The 21,740-nt window shown below is 45.1% G+C and overlaps 1 protein-coding gene across 2 annotated transcripts in view; it reads left to right on the top strand.

The window, feature by feature from the left end:
* The window catches only part of tbkbp1 (TBK1 binding protein 1), a 153,569-nt gene that overhangs the window by 5,702 nt on the left and 126,127 nt on the right, over window positions 1-21,740 (top strand). For both annotated transcript variants that reach the window (XM_078224125.1, XM_078224124.1), the window contains 3 exons: window positions 8,666-8,910; window positions 15,529-15,648; window positions 16,952-17,056. In XM_078224125.1, the coding sequence (XP_078080251.1) occupies window positions 8,686-8,910; window positions 15,529-15,648; window positions 16,952-17,056 (450 nt within the window). In that variant the 5' untranslated portion in view covers window positions 8,666-8,685. The remainder of the gene's footprint in view (window positions 1-8,665; window positions 8,911-15,528; window positions 15,649-16,951; window positions 17,057-21,740) is intronic.

The raw sequence follows: 21,740 nt of genomic DNA, 5'->3' as shown, positions 1-21,740 counted from the left end.
ACCTTGGGAATGTTTTACTACTTTAGAGATGCTATATAAATGCCAGTTATTGTTGTGAAAACAATGATATGGACTTGGAGGACCATATGACAAAGTCGGAACTCCCCAATACCGCTTCAGTGCATTATCATAACCGTCAGTGTCAAGTCTCACAATAGTCTTACACGTCACTTCAGTTGAAAATGCACATTCAGAAAGTGAGCATCAGATCAGTTCCAGTTATATGGTTTCCTGTGTCAATGGAAGCTCTCAATGTTTATGTGAACCTCTGTAAAAACTGGTTAAGTGCAAGAGCCACAAAGGTGGCATGGTGGCACAGTGGTTAGCACCGATGCCTCACAGCGCCAGGGATCCAGGTTCAATTCTGACCTTGGGTGACTGTCTATGTGGAGTCTGCACGTTCTCCTCGTGTCTGTCTGGGTTTCCTCCCACAGTCCAAAAAGATGTGCAGGTTAGGTGGATTGGCCATGCTAAATTACCCCTTAATGTCCAAAGATGTGCAGTTTTGGTGGGTTCGACATGGTTAATGTGGGGAGTTATGGGGATAGGGCCTAGGTAAGATACTCTGTCAGTGTATGAGTCAGAGTTGGTGCAGACTCAATGGGCCAAATGTCCTCCTTCTGCAGTGTAAGGATTCTATGATATTCTATGATGATGAAATCATATGCCTGATAGACAAGTGGTACAAGATCACTTGCACTGGTGGAGAATTTTCACACGCATTTTTAGACTGTTAAAGCCTGTGGTACAGTTAAGCACAGACTGAATTGTACAGAAGGCCAAAAGAGACAAGGCTGCTATGATGCTGCAAAAATTGGGCAGGGATAACAAAAGACAAACAACCTTCACCGCCATCTCCTCTTTGTCCATTGTGCCAGGATTAACATCCATGGAGCAGTGCAGTTCAATACTTTTTCTGTCCAGTGTGTTGAAGGGTAGTGGTGGTGAATCTGAGTTACTATGGTAACATGCACTTTTGCTTACAGGTTGTAGTCTGGAGCAATGAATTGGGATGGTGGAGGCTCCAACTTTCTTTCCATTACATCTCTCCCACTCTTACCGCACGCCACTGGTGTTTGTTGGAAGGATTTGCAGTTGGACACTCAATCTGTTTGGCTGCATTCTGAATGCATCTTCCTTGGCCATCAAGTCCTTTGTGGAACTTGAACCAGGAGCTTCTGGTTCAGAGGCAGGGACACTACCCACTGCGCCACAAGACTAACTCATGTAGAGGGAGACCCCTGCAGATATTGACATCCTTTTATAGTCCCCAGTCTTAAAGCCCAATAGGTATTGAGAATTGGTTAAAGGGAAACAATGCTATTATAACAGAAGATTTTTTTTCATATAAAGATAATGAAATAATCTTGGTAATTTTATAATTTTATATTTTAACCTAACTCACTAGGTCTGTGGGATCGATGGAACACTGCCTTTTCACTGTGCTGATATTGATTATAGTGGCGGGTAAAATTGGGTGGACCATAAAACCCACATTCAACCTGACACCATCAGTTTTCTATTGGGCTAGCTAGCTAGCCCAAAGTTGCTGCCAATCTGTGAGTGTAACACATCAGGTGGGACTCTTCGTTTGACTGACTTGCTGTGTTAGTACTCTGTGCCATACTCTGTGCATCATTTCAACTTCATAGAAATCATAGAAACCCTACAGTACAGAAAGAGGCCATTCGGCCCATTGAGTCTGCACCGACTGCAATCCCACCCAGGCCCTACCCCCATATCCCTACATATTTTACCCGCTAATCCCTCTAATCTACGCATCTCAGGACACTAAGGAGCAATTTTAGCATGGCCAATCAACCTAACCCACACATCTTTGGACTGTGGGAGGAAACCGGAGCACCCGGAGGAAACCCACGCAGACACGAGGAGAATGTGCAAACTCCACACAGACAGTGACCCAAGCTGGGAATCGAACCCAGGTTCCTGGAGCTGTGAAGCAGCAGTGCTAACCACTGTGCTACCGTGCCGCCCAAAGTAACTCAGTAACTCAGATCCGAGACTCAACTTCTTAAAACTTTATTCCTTCATGAAATGTGAGCATCGCTGGCTAGCAGATCAGCACTTATTGTTGATCCTCCAAAAGTTTCTCTTCAGTTGTAGGCAATAAAATATAACTAATCTTACTCCAACTTATAAATCAAAGAAAAAGGTTTAATAAAGAAACTTCATTACTGCAACACTCGAGGTCTCACCCTGGGCCATTCCAAGCTCCTCCCAATTCCCAACAGATTCTTATTTATACTGAGTCAGCTGGTCAGCTGACCACCACATCATTTTGTCATTGGTTACATAGTTTACTGGGTCAGCTGACCCTTACAACTTGTTACCACTGGTCACACTAAACAGATCCAATGTTATCATTGGTTACAATTTAACATTTATTGCCCATCCCTAATTGCCGTTGCAAAGGTGGTGGTGAACTGCCTCAATGAAGTCCATGTCATGTAGGTACACCCACAGTGCTGTTAGGTAAGGTGTTCCAGGAATTTGACCCAACGGTGGTGAACGGCAGTGGAATGGTGATATAGTTCCAAGTCAGGAAGTGGGGGAACTTGCTGATGCTCCCATGTACCTACTGCACTCATCCTTCTGGTTGGCAGAGGTCTAAGGTACCTTGGTGAGTTGCTGCAGTGCATCTTGTAGACTGTACACATTGTTGCCACTGTGCATTTGATGGAGGGAGTGAATGTATAAGGTGTTGGTGGAATGTCCATCAGGTGGGCTGTTTTGTTCTGGAAGCTTTAACCTCATTACAGCCTTGGTCCCAACATCGATGGAAGAGCTGAATTGCGGTTTTTAGGTGAGATAGACTATCTTCGATATTAAGGCAGCATCTGACGAAGTGTGCATCAAGGTGCCTTAGCAGAACTGAAGTCAATGGGAATTGGAAAAAACTTTCCACTGGTTGGAATCATACCTGGCACTAAGGAAGGTGGTTGCGGTTGTTGGAGGCCAACCAGCTTAGCCCCAGACATCACTCAGGATTTCCTCTGGGCAGTGTTCCAGACTCATCTTCAGCTGTTTCACCAATTACCTTCTCTCCAACAAAGAGGCAGAAGTAGGAATGTTTGCTAAAAGCAGATGCTGGAACCTGAAACAAAAACAGAAATTGCTGGAAAATCGCAGCAGGTCTGACAGCATCCATAGAGAGAGAATAAAGCTGATGTTTTGAGTCTGGATGACCCTTTGACAGAGCTCTGACGAAGAGTCATCTAGACTTTGAAACAGCACCCCCACGTCACGCACCATCCTGACTTGGAAATTCATTACCATTTCTTCATGGGTGCTGCATCAAGATCCTGGAACTCCCTCTTCAACAGTGCTGTGGATGTACCTACACCACAATTGATTGCAGCAATTCAATAAGGCGTTTCACCATCACTGTCTAGGGCTAGGGATGGACAATAAATGCTGGCCTGGCCAGCAGTGCTCACATCCCATGAACAAGTGTAAAAAGGACTTTTAATTTGATTTGATTTGATTAATTATTGCCACATGTATTGTTTCTTGCGCGCTGTACAGACAAAGCATACCGTTCATAGAGAAGGAAAGGAGAGGGTACAGAATGTAGTGTTACAGTCATAGCTAGGGTGTGGAGAAAAATTAACTTAATGCGAGGTAGGTCCATTCAAAAGTCTGACGGCAGCAGGGAAGAAGCTGTTCTTGAATCGGTCGGTGCGTGACCTCAGACTTTTGTATCTTTCTCCCGAAGGAAGAAGGTGGAAGAGAGAATGTCCGGGGTGGGTCAAATCCTTGATTATGCTGGCTGCTTTGCCGAGGCAACGGGAAGTGTAGACAGAGTCAATGGGTGGAAGGCTGGTTTGAGTGATGGACTGGGCTTTATTCGCGACCTGCACTATTCCAGGTGCAGAGAGTCCTATAGTTGTTGCAGTACAGCTGTCTTTATCCTCATATTGTCAGTTAATGCTGATAAATACTCTTTTATTTTTGCTGTTCAGTGACTATAAAATTACCTCAGATTGCAATGCACAAAGCTGTTATCAAATAAATCTTATAATCCAGCAGTGTGGATTATCAGTCAATGCTGGCAATCTGGTGCCTAAGATTCACTATTTCCATTAAGTTTGAATTGATTTTTTGATTCAATTCCAAAACTGTTTATTTCAAAATAGTTTCATATGTTTTTTGTTAAGGGCAAATTTTTCTTTGTTTTATTTAACTAAGGGTACATGGCTCACTGCGCGTATCCAATAATTCCCTTAACTATCTCCCGAATGTAGCTTCTGAAGATGCATTTATTGTCAGAATATACTTTCTACACACCTTACCAAACTCAAAGTCAGATATGGGGGGAGGGTTCGGGCCATTCATGCCCCACTGACGCTGCAAGTGAGAATTTGGCTCTCAGCCAAATCTCCATTCCCTGCAGTGGGACCAGAGAATCCCGCTGAGGTGAACGGCTGGAAAATTCCGGTCACAATGTTCAAATACGTATGGAGGACAGGATTAGACAGACTTACATTTATATAGCACCTTTCACGACCTCAGGATGTCTCAAAGTGCTTTGCAGCCAATGACAAACTTTTGAAGTGCAGTGACTGTTGTAATGTAGGAAACGCGGCAGTGAATTTCCGCATAGCAAGCTCCCACAAACAACAGTGTGATAATGACCAGATAGAGTCATAGAGGTTTACAGCATGAAAACAGCTCTTTGGCCCAACTTGTCCATGCTGCCCCTTTTTTTTTAACCACTAAACTAGTCCCAATTGCCCATGTCTAGCCCATATCCCTCTATACTCATCTTACCAATGTAACTGTCTAAACGCTCTTTAAAAGACAAAATTGTACCTGCCTCTACTACTGCCTCTGGCAGCTTGTTCCAGACACTCACCACCCTCTGGACCTTTTTGTATCTCTCCCCTTAAACCTATGCCCTCTAGTTTTAGAATCCCCTACCTTTGGGAAAAGATATTGACTATCTAGCTGATCTATGCCCCTCATTATTTTATAGACCTCTATAAGATCACCCCTCAGCCTTCAACCCGCCAGAGGAAAAATGTCCCAGTCTATCCAGCCTCTCCTTATAACTCAAACCATCAAGTCCGGGTAGCATCCTAGTAAATCTTTTCTGCACTGTTTCTAGTCTAATAATATCCTTTCTATAATAGGGTGACCAGAACTGCGCACAGTATTCCAAGTGTGGCCTTACCAATGTCTTCTACAACTTCAACAGTACGTCCCAACTTCTGTATTCAATGTTCAACAAGATGTTCTAACTCCTGTATTCCTGATAACCTATTTTTGTGATGTTGATTGAGGGATGAATATTGGGGATAGACAGGGTTGAACAACTCATTCAAGATGACAATGCAGCACTCCCTTGGTACTGCACTGGAGTGTCCGCCTTGTATTTTGCCCTCAGGTCCTGAAGGTTGTTTTGGACCCCACAACCTTCTGACTCTGAGACAAGAGTGCTACTCATCCAGCCACAGCTGACGCCTCCAACTGGAAAAACTCCAGCCCATGAGCACTTGAAATATTAAAACATTCAAAGACATGGGACAAGTGCAGGAAAATAGGATTAGCGCGCCTTTCGTGGTAGTTATTGTGGTGCAGACTCAATGTGCTGAAGGGCCTTTACTGCGCTGTAGAACTCTACGACTATGACTCCTAGGTCTAAATGGAAAGGGAGCTCAAAGGCATGCTTTAAATCTGAACTAAAAACAGAAAATGCTGGATAAACACAGCAGGTCTGGCAGCATCTCTGGAGTGAGAAATGGAGTCAATGGGCGGAATTTTCCTGTCTCGCTTGCCACAGGAATTGTAGCGGGCGACCATGCAAATGCCCATTGACCTTGGGGCAGGTTTTCCGGCCTTGGAACGAGCACGGCCTTTGCAGTTCATACATGGTATTCTATACACAGTATCTCTGAGCTGTGACTTTAAAGAACAGAATCCACATGGGCGTGAAGCCAGGGAACCTATATCCTTTGATTAAAGTGGGGAAGATTGAAGGTTGTGCTTGATTTGTATGTGATCCCGCTTCCAGGAAGTCAATATTTTAAGGTTCTCAGATTTGCAACAAGAAGTGCGTCAGAGGAATAAAATATAATTTGGATCATGGTGCCTCTGCTAGTTCTTTGAAAGATCTATCCAATTAGTCTCATTCCCCTGCTCTTTCCCCATAGCCATGCAAATTTTCCTTGGTTATGTGTGATGACAAGCCTTAAAATCTCTCGCCTGGATGAGTACAAAATTCCGAGACCATCTACAGGACAGAACAAAACCAAGTATCTCTATCTTCCAGTCTGTTATTGCTTCAGATCATTTATCAAGTTTATTTATTAGTTACAAGTAGGCCTACATTCACACTGCAATGAAGTTACTGTGAAAATCCCCTAGTCGCCACACTCCGGTGCCTGTTCGAGGGAGAATTTAGCGTGACCAAGGCATCTAACCAGCACATCTTTTTGACTGTGGGAGGAAACTGGAGCACCCGGAGGAAACCCATGCAGACACGGGGAGAACGTTTGTGATTCATGCACAAGGACACCCAGGTCCCTCTGCACAGCAGCATGCTGCAATTTTTTACTATTTAAATAATAGTCCATTTTGCTGTTATTCCTACCAAAATGGATGACCTCACATTTACCAACATTGTACTCCATCTGCCAGACCCGCACCCACTCATTGAGACTATCTATATCCCTTTGCAGACGTTCAGCGTCCTCTGCACACTTTGCTCTGCCACTCATCTCAGGGTCATCTGCGAATTTTGACACACTACATTTGGTCCCCAAATCCAAATCATCTATGTAAATCGTAAACAATTGCAGTCCCAACACTGATCCCTGAGGCACACCACTAGTCACTGATCGCCAACCAGAAAAACACCCATTTACCTCCACTCTTTGCTTCCTGTTAGTTAACCAATCCTCTATCCATGCTAATACATTACCCGTAACACTGTGCACCTTTATCTTATGTAGCAGGATTTGAAGCCATTGTCAACTGTTGTTAAAAAACACCCATCTGGTTCACAAATGCCCTTTAGGGAAGGAAATCTGCCGCCCTTACCTAGTCTGGCCTACATGTGACTCCAGAGTCACAGCAATGTGGTTGACTCTTAAATGCACTTGGGAACGGATGGACAATAAATTCTGGCCCAGCCAGCGATGCCCACATCCCGTGAACGGATAAAAAAATACGAACATTTTACGATCAGGCCCTTCCATTTACTTAGGTCAGTTCTACACTAGGCATTGCATCTTCCAACTCACACATCTAGATAGAAAAATTCCCTTTAACTCATAAAATTACAAAACCAAACATCTTCGTACTATATTCTCGCTGCGAGTAGTCCCTTTAATGTCAGAGTTCACCAAGTGAGAGAGGAAATACCATAACTGAAATTGAAAGTGCAACAGTAATAACTAGAATGTGAGTGAAACTCAGGGGAGTATCAGAGCCTGGGCCAAACCTCTCACAACTCGTGGCTTTTGCTTTCTATCTAAAAACACAGACAGGTTTTTAAATATTCAACAGCAGCAATCAAGAATTCTGTACAGTTTGATTGCCAAGGAGACAGTAAGTATCAATAGTTTGAGCTTTGGAGTGGATCTAAGTGTCACAATAGGAAGTCTAGACATGCATCACCCTCGCATCACGGATAAGCTTTTATTTTACATGTAACCAATGAATACATTTTTGTTTTTATTGGGATGTGAGCGGCGTTGGCGAAGTCAGCGTTTATTGTCCTTTCTGAATGCCCCTGAACTACTTCAGTCCATTTTTACCACAATACGATTCATCAGCACTGAGAAACAAAGAATTGGCTACTTGCCAATTGTGGTTAACCCTATTATTTCCAATGGGTTTTCTTTCAAAATTCAAAAATCTTGACCCTAAGGCGCTTGACCTGTAGGTTTATACAGAGTCACAGAGAAGACTGGAGTAGGCAGAGAGTAGTTGTTAAATGAGCCAGGCTTGAGCATTAGATTGTAGAAAGTGTTACCCTTTGATTTTGATTTGATTTATTATTGTCAAGTGTATTGGGATACAGTGAAAAGTATTGTTTCTTGAGCGCTATACAGACAAAGCATACCGTTCGTAGAGTACATAGAGGAGAAGGAAAGGAGAGAGTGCAGAATGTACATTACAGTCATAGCTGAGGTGGAGAGAAAGATCAACTTAATATCAGGTAAGTCCATTCAAAAATCTGCTGGCAGCAAGGAAGAAGCTGTTCTTGAGTTGGTGCGTGACCTCAGACTTTTGTATCTTTTTCCCGATGGAAGAAGGTGGAAGAGAGAATGTCCGGGGTGCGTAGGGCACAGTGGTTAGGGTGGCATAGTGGTTAGCACTGCTGCCTCACAGCGTCAGGGACCCGGGTTCGAATCCCGGCTTGGGTCTCTGTCTGTATGGAGTTTGCACATTCTTCCTTTGAGTCTGCTGCACTCGTTCTTCTAGATGGTAGAGATTGCAGGTTTGGAAGTTGCTATCGGAAGATCCTTGGTGAGATGCTGCACTCGTCGTTGTAGACAGTGCCTACACTTCAAAGTACTTCTGGAAAGTGCTTCTTGATCTCTTTGGGGTTTGAAAGGTGCTATATAAATGCAATCTTCTTTAGTGCATGCATATTCGAAGTAGGAAAGTGATATATTTCATCTCATCTTTTTAACAGGTCCTGGCTGACCTGCTGCTATGGATTCTTTCAACTTTGAAGATGACATTAGCATTCTGACACAAGATGGGCAGCAGGATGATGTGGAATGGGCTGACGCACCCAATACAGACCTAACAGGCGAGGAATACTCTGCATCTCACTTTGCACTCATCACTGCCTACAACGATATCAAACAGAGATTAATCAGCATGGAAAGAGACAACTCCAGCTTGAAGAGGAAGCTCAGACAATACGATCTCAAGGTAAAAACCTCAGCATCAGACTTCATAGAAACTAGAAGCAGGAGGAGGCCATTCGGCCCTTCGAGCCTGCTCCGCCATTCATTTTGATCATGGCTGATCATCGAATTCAATATCCTGATCCCGCCTTCCCCTCATATCCCTTGATCCCTTTAGCCCCAGGCGCTATATCTAATTTCTTCTTGAAATCAGATAATGTTTTGGCCTTGACTACTTCCTGTGGTAGTGAATTCCACACATTCACCACTCTCTGGGTGAAGAAATTTCTCCTCACCTCAGTCCTAAAAGGTGACAAATGTGAGGTAATGCATTTTGGAAGGTCTAATACAGATAGAAAATATGCAGTAAATGGCAGAACCCTTAGGAGTATTGATAGGCAAAGGGATCTGGGTGTACAAATACACAGGTCACTGAAAGTGGCAATGCAGGTGGAGAAGGTAGTCAAGAAGGCATACGGCATGCTTGCCTTCATCGGCCGGGGTATTGAGTTTAAAAATTGGCAAGTCATGTTGACGCTTTATAGAACCTTAGTGAGGCCGCACTTGGAATATGGTGTTCAATTCTGGTCGCCACACTACCAGAAGGATGTGGAGGCTTTGGAGAGGGTACAGAAAAGATTTACCAGGATGTTGCCTGGTATGGAGGGCATTAGCTATGAGGAGAGGTTGGAGAAACTTGGTTTGTTCTCACTGGAGCGACGGAGGTTGAGGGGAGACCTGATAGAAGTCTACAAGATTATGAGAGGCATGGACAGAGTGGATAGTCAGAAGCTTTTTCCCAGGGTGGAAGAGTCAATTACTAGGGGGCATAGGTTTAAGGTGCGAGGGGCAAGTTTTAAAAGAGATGTACGAGGCAGATTTTTTACACAGAGAGTGGTGGGTGCCTGGAACTCGTTGCCGGGGGAGGTAGTGGAAGCGGATACGGTAGTGACTTTTAAGAGGCGTCTTGACAAGTACATGAATGAGATGGGAATAGGGGGAGATGGTCCCCGGAAGCGTAGGGGGTTTTAGTTAAGTCAGACAGCATGGTCGGTGCAGGCTTGGAGGGCCGAAGGGCCTGTTCCTGTGCTGTAATTTTCTTTGTTCTTTGTTTACCCCTTACCCTCAAACTATGACCCCTAGTTCTGGACTCCCCCTACCATCGGGAACATTCTTTTTGAATCTACTCTGTCTAACCCTGTTAGAATTTTATAAGTTTCTGTGAGATCCCCTCTCACTCTTCTAAACTCCAGTGAATATAATCCTAACCGACTTAGTCTCTCCTCATCTCCTCATTGCTTGGGAACCATGGAAACGAAATCAAGATCTGCCAGGTTTTGGAAAATGATGATAAGTTTTGAAGACAGTTCCTTTCGCAGACTTTCCTCTCTCAGATGTTTCATTCTGACTCTTTGCCATGGCAACAATCGAGTTCCTGCTCATTCTGAGAAAAATGCTGGAAAATACGCAGCAGACCCGGCAGTATCTGTGGAGAGAAGAATATTTTTTTTAAATGTATTTATTAATCACAAGTAAGCTTACATTGACACTGCAATGAAGTTACTGTGAACATCTCTACACTCCGGCCCCTGTTCGGGGTACACTGAGGGACAATTTAGCATGGCCAATACACCTAACCAGCACGTCTTTCGGACTGTGGGAGGAAACCGGAGCACCCGGTGGAAATCCACGCAGACACTGGGAGAACGTACGCAGACAGTGACCCAAGCCGGGAATCGAACCCGGGTCCCTGAGAGGCAGCAGTGCTAACCATTGTGCTACCGTGCCGCCCAATTTTAACCCATTAAAAACCCACCCACTTGCATACAGTTAACTTTGGGCCCCTTCTATGCACATTTCAGGTTAATCACTTTTCATCAGAATAATAATAACTTGTATTTATATGATGCCTTTAATGTAACAAAGTATCCCGAGACAGTATGATAATTGAGAATAGAGGAGTTGGGAGAGGTGGTGGTGAGATACAGCCAGGCATTGTCAGTGTACACATGAAAATTGGAAGATGTCTAGAGACACGTACAGATGTTAAACAAATTGAAAAAGGACCTTTTTCATTCTTTCATGGGATGTAGGCAGTGTTGGACAGGTCAGTATTTGTTTCCCATCCCTAATTGGCCTTGAACTGAGTGGCTTGCTAGCCCATTTCGGAGGGCAGTTAAGAGTCGACCACGTTGCTCTTGAGTCACATGTCAGTCAGACCAGGTAAGGATGGCAGCTTTTCTTCCCTAAAGAACATTAGTGAACCAGATGGGTTTTTATGATGATTGACAATGGTTTCATGGTCACCAATACTGAGACGAGCATTTTAATTCCAAGTTATTAATTTAAGTTTTTAAATTCCACTGACTGCTGTGGTGGGATTTGAACCCTTGTTCCCAGGACACTAAATGCTAATGCCACTGCCTCCATCTTCTCCTGGGATGGGAAGATGGAAACAAAAAATGAATGAACGGTAGCACAGTGGTTAGCACTGCTGCCTCACAGCGCCAGGGACACAGGTTCGATTCCCGGCTTGGGTCACTGTCTGTGCAAAGTCTGCATGTTCTCCCCATGTCTGCGTGGGTTTCCTCCGGGTGCTCTGTCCCCACAGTTCGAAAGACGTGCTGGTTAGGTGCATTGGCCATGCTAAATTCTCCCTCAGTGTGCCTGAAGTCTCCCTCAGTGCGGCACAGTGGTTAGCACTGCTGCTTGACAGCTCCAGGGGCCTGGGTTCGATTCCCGGCTCGGGTCACTGTCTGTGTAGAGTTTGCACATTCTCCTCGTGTCTGCGTGGGTTTCCTCCGGGTGCTCCGGTTTCCTCCCACAGTCCAAAGATGTGCGGGTGAGGTTGATTGGCCATGCTAAAAATTGCCCTTAGTGTCCTGAGATGCGTAGGTTAGGGGGATTAGTGGGTAAATATGTAGGGATGTGGGGGTAGGGCCTGGGTGGGATTGTGGTCGGTGCAGACTCAATGGGCCGAATGGCCTCTTTCTGTACTGTAGGGTTTCTATGATTGAACAGCTGCTGGAATGTGGCGACTATGGGATTATCACAGTAACTTCATTGCAGTGTTAACGTAAGCCTACTTGTGACACTAATGAATAAACTGTCATAGGGCGGAAAGCAAGACTGAGTAAATAATAAAAATGAGGAAGATGCAGAGCAAAAGGAGGTGGTGATGAGGCACATCTAGAAACAAAAGATGGAGCCATAGGAAGTGTAAAGCATTACAACTGAAGAGAAAGGAAGCATGGAAAATCTGACAAAGGGATGGTTCTCTTAGTGCAAGAATGTGGTGGAAGAAAAGCAGGTAGATCCTCAAACTGCCTCACTTTCTCTATTTAATCAACATTTTCTGTTCTGATTTCAAGTTTCCAGCTTTCGTTCCCGTTTATTCTTCAGCAGGAAGGTTAATGTTCGTAAATAAAGGAAAGTAAGATTTTCCAAACCCACTAATCAAGGTATAGAAGGGAGCAGCTCGCCTTTGATATGACAGGGAAAGGAACAACTCTGTTGAGCTTGTTTGGACCCAGTAGGAGAGTTGGGAGTTCAGAATGAAACACACTGATGCTGCACTGATGTTAATTACCACATGTTGAGTACACATGTTAGTTGTAACATTGTGCAGTCGCACCCTCAGACTCCAGGCTGAACAGGCAGCGATGAAAGTCAGCTTCTCTCCCTGTGTCAAAATATTTCTTTGTTAATCTATCAGACTGACAAAGAGTGAATCCACTGAGATACGGCAGAAACCATAGGCATCCAGGGCAGGTTGTGCGGATAGCTATATATAGCATTGTGTCAATGAATAGGTTACTGTGTGAGTGTGTGAAATTGGGTCACACTTCAACCATCTGAGAGATGAGGGAAGCCCAGGAAGTACGCGCATGCGGGTATTTCAAATCTATTTCATTGCATAGGGAGGTTGAGGGTGAGGGTTATTAATTAGAAAACAGGATTTTGAGGCTGTTCCAGGCACCAAGACAGAGTCTGACAAGTTTAATTTACCAATGTATTTGTCTGAGAACAGAAACAGATGCTAGTGGCTCCAGTTCACGCAACTGTAGATCGGAGCCATTAATAATTATTACAGTTCGGCAACAACATGTGCATTCTAGTGTATAAATGCTGATTGCTTCACCAGAGCTGCAATTGATAGTGCCTGCCCAACCAATGACTCAATTTCAAACCTCTCGCACTCATCTTTAAACCACTCCATGGACTTGCCTCCTCCCAATATCTCTAACCAATCCAGCAATGACACCAGTTTCTAAGTGTCCAGGAAATTAATTTATAGAGTTCTATATGATACTTAAAATGTCTATTCCCTCATGATTCTAGAAGCTTCCAGCTGCTTCTTGGTGTCTATTAACTTTGCTCTGAGTCAACACCCAGGCTTAACCAATCAAACGCAGTGAGCATAGATCAGTTACCAGGCTCACATAATCGAACACAGAACAATTGAAGCATTCAACGCTGCTGAGATGCCTAAGCAGCCAGTGTTGGGAGAAAGTAGTATGGGGTTGGGTTGGAGGGTGTTGTGAAGATGTAAAGAATGTACAACACTAGAGGGGAAACACCAGTGCGTGGTCCCTTTAAAAACTGGTTTTGTATCAGTCCCTTTAAAAGCTGGTTTCGTTCAATGCTAAGATGTTTAAAATGCAGAGTACACACAGACTCTATTTGTTTCGAGGACCAGACAACAGGGTTGCCTTGGTAACAGACTCTGCAGGTTTTTACACTTTGTTAGCCTATGAGTTTAAAGAAGACACTCAGCTAAAGGAAACCTATCAGATTTGAATTTGCTGTTGTTGTCAACAGCAAACCAATCCTCACGTAGCGAGTGCGTAGGTCATCAGGAATGTAAAAGAGGAACTCAACTTCCTTCAGTTCAGTTCCACCCGGGGTTGAGCCAGGAGTTCAACCAGAAACAAGGCCCCATCACCTGAAGCAGTTAAAGGCAGTTAGGTCAACTGGAGCAAGTGGTTCTGCCAGTTTCAGACAGGTCTTAAGATAAATCACCCTCTAACCAGCGAAAAGTACCAAATCCGATGGCGCTTACAGACAGTGGACAACTACAGAAGAACTCCAAAACTTCCAAACGCTATCAGACTTGGTTGTATATCTTCTCTGAGAGTGACTCAAATTCTGTTATTACTGTTTTGGTAATGAATGTTCCTTGTGTTTATTTGAACAGCATTTCAGTCAAACTCTCCTTTAATTAAAATGTGACTGGTTTAGTTAAAGTTCCTGTTTGGTTAAAAAATAAAATAATTTGTTAATTATTCTCTTAAAGTTAGCACTGCTGCCTCACAGTGCCAGGGTCCCAGGTTCAGAGACGTGCGGGTTAAGTTGATTGGCCATGCTAAATTTATGTTAATGAACCTCTAAATGTTAATATCGAACAGTTAACACACCTTCCCAAACACTTCTACCAGATTATGAAGCGAGGTAAAGGGGATTAACCTCTGTGTCGTAACAGAGGGGTTGTGGTGCGGGGGCTAGTGGCTTGATGTATGAATGGCCAGCATCAGAACAAAAGAGATTGGGAATGTAGGAAGGTTTTAGGGAAGGGCAATTGTCTTTAACAGCAACAGGTCTGGTGAAAGATCTTAGTCAATAAAAGTATTGCAAGTTGAGAATTGAGCTGCATGGATTAGGAATGGCGCAGTCTAATTCCTGATTCTTCCTGGGCTAGTTATTCTCAACCTAGGAGCAGGTTGCTTTCAGACTGTTGTGCTAACAGAGGAGGAAAAGGTCAACCTAGGTTCCCACTGCTGCACAGTGACCCTTGCTGGAATATGCTCCTGTTCCTGGGAATGAGACATGTGGGGGCTAGATAGGCAGGAATGTAGGGTGGGGGTCGGGAGGAACAATATTCGGGAGAAGGCCACATGTGACCTTGTGAATTCTCAACCTTGGAGGTCAGTGGATGCTCAGTTGTCTTTAATTGATTTGATTTATTGTTGTCACATGTATTAACACACAGTGAAAATTATTGTTTCTTGCGCGCTATACAGACAAAGCATACCGGTCATAGAGAAGGAAATGAGAGAGTGCAGAATGTAGTGTTACAGACATAGCTAGGTTGTAGAGAACGATCAACTTATTGCGAGGTAGGTCCATTCAAAAGTCTGATGGCAGCAGGAAAGAAGCTGTTCTTGAGTCGGTTGGCACGTGACCTCAGACTTTTGTACTTTTTTCCCGACGGAAGAAGGTGGAAGAGAGAATGTCCGGAGTGCGTGGGGTCCTTAATTATGCCGGCTGCTTTGCTGAGGCAGCGGGAAGTGTAGACAGAGTCAACGGATGGGCGGCTGGTTTGCGTTATGGACTGGGCTTCATTCACGACCTTTCGTAGTTTCTTGCAGCCTATAGAGCCATAGAGAAATTACAGCACAGGAGGAGACCATTCGGCCCATTGAGTCCCACCCGGTATATTCAAGGCAGATGTTGATACACTTTGGGATGCAATGGCGATTGATTGGCAAGATGGAGTTGAGGTCGAAGTAACGGTAATGATTGGTCGTAATGATTTTGAGTGGCAGAACAGGTGGAAGGGGCTGAATGGCCTCCTCCTGCCCCTGTCCTTCTGTTCTCCTGGTGCAATGCCTAATTCTGCTCTCCTCTCTTCTCTTCTTCCCAGTTTTCCTTGTCAAATGAATTTGCGGATGACAGGAAGTCACCTCAAAGCTTGCTTGACGTTACTTTGCTGAGGAATGAGAACAGTCGGCTGAGGGAACAGCTGGAGCACTTCAGAAACCAGGTTTGTGTCCAATCTTACAAGGTGTGACCAACGTACAAACCAGTGAACTGGAAACTGAACTGGAACTCCTTATTAGTGGGCTTACATTAACACTGCAATGAAGTTACTGTGAAAATCCCCTAGTCGCCACAATCCAGTTAGCACTGCTGCCTCACAGTGCCAGGGTCCCAGGTTCAGAGACGTGCGGGTTAAGTTGATTGGCCATGCTAAATTGCCCCTACGTGTCCAGGAATGTGTAGGTTAACAGGGTTAGTGGGGGTAAATGTGTGGGATTGTGGGGGTAGGGCCTGGGGTAGGATTGTTGGTGCAGATTCGATGGGCCGAATAGCCTCCTTCTATACTGTATGGATTCTATGATTCTATGAATTCTGGCCTCGGGTCACTGTCTTTGTGGAGTTTGCACATTCTCCCCGTGTCTGCGTGGGTTTCCTCCGGGTGCTCCAGTTTCCTCCCACACTCCAAAGAGGTGCGGGTTAGGTGGATTGGCCGTGCTAAATTGCCCCTTAGTGATAGGGGGACTAGCAAGGTAAATGCGTGGGGTTGCGGAAATAGGGCCTGGGTGGGATTGTGGTTGTTACAGACTCGATGGGCCGAATAGCCTCCTTCTGTACTGTAGGGATTCTATGATTCTTTTCCTAACAGCGCTGTGGGTGTAACTACACACGCCGACTGCAGCCGTTCAAGAAGGTGGCTCACCACCATCTGTCCAAGGGTGATTAGTGATGGATGATAGTTGCTGGCTTAGCCAGCGACGCCCACACCCACTGGAAAGAATATTTAAGCAAGGATTCCCTTCACGTGTAATAGAATCAGAGAATCCCTACAGTGCAGAAGGAGGCGATTCGACTCATCGAGCTTACACTGACAACAATCCCACCCAGGCCCTATCCCTGTAATGCCACCTATTTACCCTGCTAATCCCCCTGACACTAAGGGGCAATTTAGCATGGCCAGTCCACCTGACCCACACATCTTTGGACACTAAGGGGCAATTTAGCATGCCCAATCCACCCAACCCGCGCATCTTTGGAGTGTGGGAGGAAACCGGAGCACCCAGAGGAAACCCACGCAGACACGGGGAGAATGTGCAGACTCCACACAGACAGCGACCCGAGGCCAGAATTGAACCCGGGTCCCTGGCGCTGTGAGGCCGCAGTGCTAACCACTGTCCCACCGTGAAGGGAATATTGCTGCTTTTCAGAGATTCAGTAGAGTTATGTGTAACTAGTCTATTCTCATCTGAGCCAGATAGATTCCCTCACGTGTCTCATCAATTAAGTGATGATTTTTAATTAATTTCCAGCTTCGAGACAGCAAAGAAAGGGAGGAACATCTGGATGAGGTCATTCAAGCGTACGAGAAAATCCGCTCCGAGAAAGATGACCTACATCAACAGCTGGAAGAAATGGTATGTTTCTGATCCACATTACTGCTGATTTATGGTTTTGATCTTTGGCACTGATCTATGGTCCCAGAAATAATTGATCCAAACCTTGCAGTTTGACTGAGGAAGTGGATAGAATAATGGATGGATGGTTGATATCTTGACTTCCGAAATGGTGTTTGATAAAGTACTTCCTAACCAGCTGCAAAAAAAATTGAGGTCTCATGCAATTAAAGTTTTTTTATTAGTGTCACAAGTAAGGCTCACATTAACACTGCAATGAAGTTGGTGTGAAAATCCTCTTGTCACCACACTCTGGTGCCTGTTCGGGTACACTGAGGGAGAATTTAGTATGGCCAATGCAGCTACCCAGCACGTCTTTCAGACTGAGGGGGGAAACTAGAGAACCCGGAGGAAACCCACGCAGACACGGGGAGAACGTGCAGATTCCGCACTGACAGTGAACCAAGACGGGGATTGAACCCGGGACCCTGACGCTATGAGGCAGCAGCGCTATTCACTGTGCCCACAGTTATTTTATTAGATAGGGAGTTAGTTGAAGTTATGTAAGCACTGTTTTATTTCTAATAGCAGATGATTTTATTGGGGCCTTTTTAAAGTTAATTTAGACCAGATTCGAAAAGGACAGTAAGAGTTCCCCCCTAATGAATGGAAATGTAGAAAATAGAAGCAGGAGTAGGCCATTCAGCCCTTCGAGCCATTCTCAGGATATGGACATAATTGGCAAGATGAGCATTTACTGCCCACCCAGTTGCCTGGGTTTGATACAATTAAGCGGCTTGCTAGGCCATTTGAGTGGGCAATAAAGAGTCTTGCCTCTAAATCAGAAAGTTGTGGGTTCAAGTCCAGCTCCAGGCTTCGAGCTCTAAGATCTAGGGTGACTCTCCAGTGCAGTACCGAGGGAGGGCTGCACTGTCAGAGGTGCCGTCTTTTGGATGAGCTCCATCTGCCCTTTTAGGTGGATGTAAAAGATCCAGTCGCGCTGCTCTTGGGGAGGGACAGTGTCCTGGCCAACATCCATCTCTCAATCAACATCACAGATACAGATTATCTGATCATTGTCACATTGATGTGTGAGGGAGCAAGCCACGTGCAACTCAGTAGCTGTGTTCCCTTCATTACAGCGGGAGCGACTTCACTTCAAACATACGTCATTCCTAATAAAGAGCTTCGAGGCATCCTGAGATTGTGAAAGACGCTATATAAAGGCAAATATTCCTTCTTTCCATCAACCATGGTGGAATAGGACTGGAGCTGCATTTAGCTGCATGAAGAAGGACAGTAGGAGTCTTCCCTTAATGAATAGAAATATAGAAATTGGAAGCTGGAGTAGGCCATTCGGCCCTTCGAGCCTGTTCCGCCATTCATTTTGATCATAGCTGATCATCAAATTCAATATCCTGATCCCACCTTCCCCATACCCCTTGATCCCTTTAGCCCCAAGAGCTAGATCTAATTTCCTCTTGAAATCAGACAATGTTTTGGCCTCAAATACTTTCTGTGGTAGTGAATTCCACACGTTCGCCACCCTCTGGGTGAAGAAGTCTCTCATCACCTCAGTCCTAAAAGGTTTATCCCTTATCCTCAAACTATGAATGTCCGTCCACTAGTTACGTCTTTACAGCTTCACTGTCACTTTTACTGATAACCAGTTTTGTTTTAAAAAGATTTATCTCCCATGACGGGATTTGAACTGTCTCTTGCTGGATTCTAAATCCAGTTTTTTGAAGAATTGGTCGAGAACATAATTACACAATTACCACGTTAAGATGCACGAGGAGTGTTTTTTAGGGCTTTGGGCAGAATTTTCCTTCCCACGAAAAACGGCATAGACATGAATGTAACTGGAAGATCCTGCTGCTGGGCCAATAGGGAGTCGCCTCCGCTGCTTGAAACATGCAGTGGGGGAGGAGGAGAGGGGAGGGGTGGCGGGGGGGGGGGGCATGAAATTCCACTCTTTGTATTGGGTCTGTTGCCATTCATAACATTCATTAATGATCCAATAGAAACTCCTTTACCTAAAGAGTTGTAACTTGTTAACACAGGGAATAGTTGGGTAACTGGCATTGATACATTTAAAGAAAAGTTCATCAAGCACTTAGGTGAGAATGGGAAAGAGGATATGCTGATGGGGTGAGGTGAGGTGATTTTGGAATTGGCTTGTTTGGAGTACAAAGCCCAACATAGATCAGTTGGGCCGAATGGCCTGCTCCTGCGCTGTAGCTTCTCCTCACCCAAAATCCACAAAGAGAAGACAATCAGGAGGCGGAACCCTATGTTTTCTTCTTCCCCAATCCTGAGAGAAAATCTCGTGGCACATTGGGTAGCATCCCTGCCTCTGAGCCAGAAGCTCTGGGTTCGAGTCCCACTCTGAGACTCTGGGTCTTGTTGGCCAAGGAAGGCGCGCTCATAATGAGACCAAACATGTTGATTGTCAATCTGGAAATCCTTCCAATGCACCTGTGGTGGATGGTAGGAATGAGAGAGGTTCCTGGTCAGCCATACTTGATGCAGCGTGGCATCCCTCAGGCTATAACTTCTGTGTTTTCTTTATTCATTCATGGGACATGGGCACCGCTGGCTGGCCAGCATTTATTGCCCATCCCTAGTTGCCCTTGAACTGAGTGACTTGCTAGGCCATTTCAGAGGGCAGTTGAGAGTCAACGACATTGCTGCGGCTCTGGAGTCACATGTAGGCCAGACCAGGTAAGGACGGCAGATTTCCTTCCCTGAAGGACATTAGTGAACCAGATGGGCTTTTCCGACAACCGACAATGGTTTCACGGTCATCAGTAGATTCTTGATTCAGATATTTTTTATTGAAATCACAGTGGTGGGATTTGAACCCGGGCCCCTAGAACATTAGCTGAGTTTCTGGATTAATAGTCTAGCGATAATACCACTAGGCCATCGCCTCTCCTTCAGGCTTGTGACCCGTTCCAGCAATGGAAAATAGAGATAAGCACGTGGTTTATCTGCCGCCGCATGTTGTCTCTAGATTCGGGAAGTCAAAGAATAAAGAACAAAGAAAATTACAGCATAGGAACAGTCTCTTCGGCCCTCCAAGCCTGCACCGACCATGCTATCCGACTTAAAACCCTCTACCCTTCCGGGGACTATATCCCTCTATTCCCATCCTATTCATGTATTTATCAAGATGCCCTTTAAAAATCACTATCGTATCTGCTTTCACTACCTCCCCTGGCAACAAATTCCAGGCACCTACCACTCTCTGTGTAAAAAATCTGCCTCGTAATCTCCTTTAAACCTTAAACCTGTGCCCCCTAGTAATTGACTCTTCCAAACTGGGAAAAAGCTTCTGACTATCCACTCTGTCCATGCCCCTCATAATCTAGTAGACTTCCATCAGGTCACCCCTCAACCTCTGTCGTTCCAGTGAGAACAAACCAAGTTTCTCCAACCTCTCCTCATAGCTGATGCCCTCCATACCGGGCAACATCCTGGCAAATCTTTTCTGTACCCTCTCCAAAACCTCCACATCCTTCTGGTAGTGTGGCGGGCGACCAGAATTGAACACTGTATTCCAAGTGCGGCCTAACTAAGGTTCTATAAAGCTGCAACATGACTTGCCAATTTAAAAAACAAGCCATGAGTTTAGTCCTGCGGCAATGGGAGCCGAATGCAGCATCAACTGACTCAGCACACGCCAGGAATCCGGTGTGGGAATACCATGGCTTGTCAGCAGAGAGCTCATTATTAACTGGGTCATGATGAAGGAGCTACTTCAAGAAGGATCTTTGATTCCTTATCACCTCTGAAAAAGAGTGGGCGACATCTTACAGCCCCTGGCAGGAATTGAGGCCAATGGGATTATTGGCTGTAATTTCTGACCCTTCCCCCACCTCGCTGGGGTGGTAAACCTCCAGCCAGTGTTTCCTGCGGCCGATTCTGGGCTCCCAGGGATCCAGACGGGTGAGTATTGCAGGCTCACGGCCGGCCCTTTCCTTGAAATGAATGGGCTGAGAATCTCAGGTTAGGTTCCCTGCTGGGAGCCTGGAATTGGCTCTAATTTATTGGTAACACTTCAAAGCGATCTGAAGTGTTTATTTTTAAATGTGTGCAGTGTGCAGTTCATAAAACTCCACTGAGGAAAAATGCCTTTAAAAAAGAATCAGGGAGTTTTTTTGATGACTGGTTGGATTTCAGTAAGGAGAAGTTAAAATTAGCACTGAGAGGAATTGTAAAGATTACTGCGGCACTGACCATACTTCTCGGGCAGTGTGTGATGATCGCTGCTCGGATTTAAAGCTCTGACTTCCAAAGATGGTTCTGTTCAGACAACATGTAGCATTGGCGACTGTTACTACTGATAAGCCCAGGTTACAGGACATGGAGTGATGTGACATCCAGTCCACACTGCGAACAGCATTGTGGTGGTCATCAAGTGACTGAAGTTCTTGGTGCTTTTGAGGTCTGGTGTTGCTATGGCAATCTGGCAGTTTGTGAGCTGGCATCAGAAAATCGACAAAATCCTGACTCAATAAACGGCCTTCAAAGAAGAGGATAGAATAGAATCAGAGAATCCCTATAGTGCAGAAAGAGGCCATTCAGCCCATCGAATCTCCACCAACTCTCCAAAGGAGCATCGCACCCAGACCCTCCCCTCCGCCCTATCCCTGTAACCCCGTGCATTTACCATGACTAATCCCCATAACCTACACATTTT

The sequence above is a fragment of the Mustelus asterias genome, chromosome 11, assembly GCF_964213995.1.
Source record: "Mustelus asterias chromosome 11, sMusAst1.hap1.1, whole genome shotgun sequence".
Taxonomy (NCBI): domain Eukaryota; kingdom Metazoa; phylum Chordata; class Chondrichthyes; order Carcharhiniformes; family Triakidae; genus Mustelus; species Mustelus asterias.
This window is presented reverse-complemented; position numbering and strand designations above follow the sequence as displayed.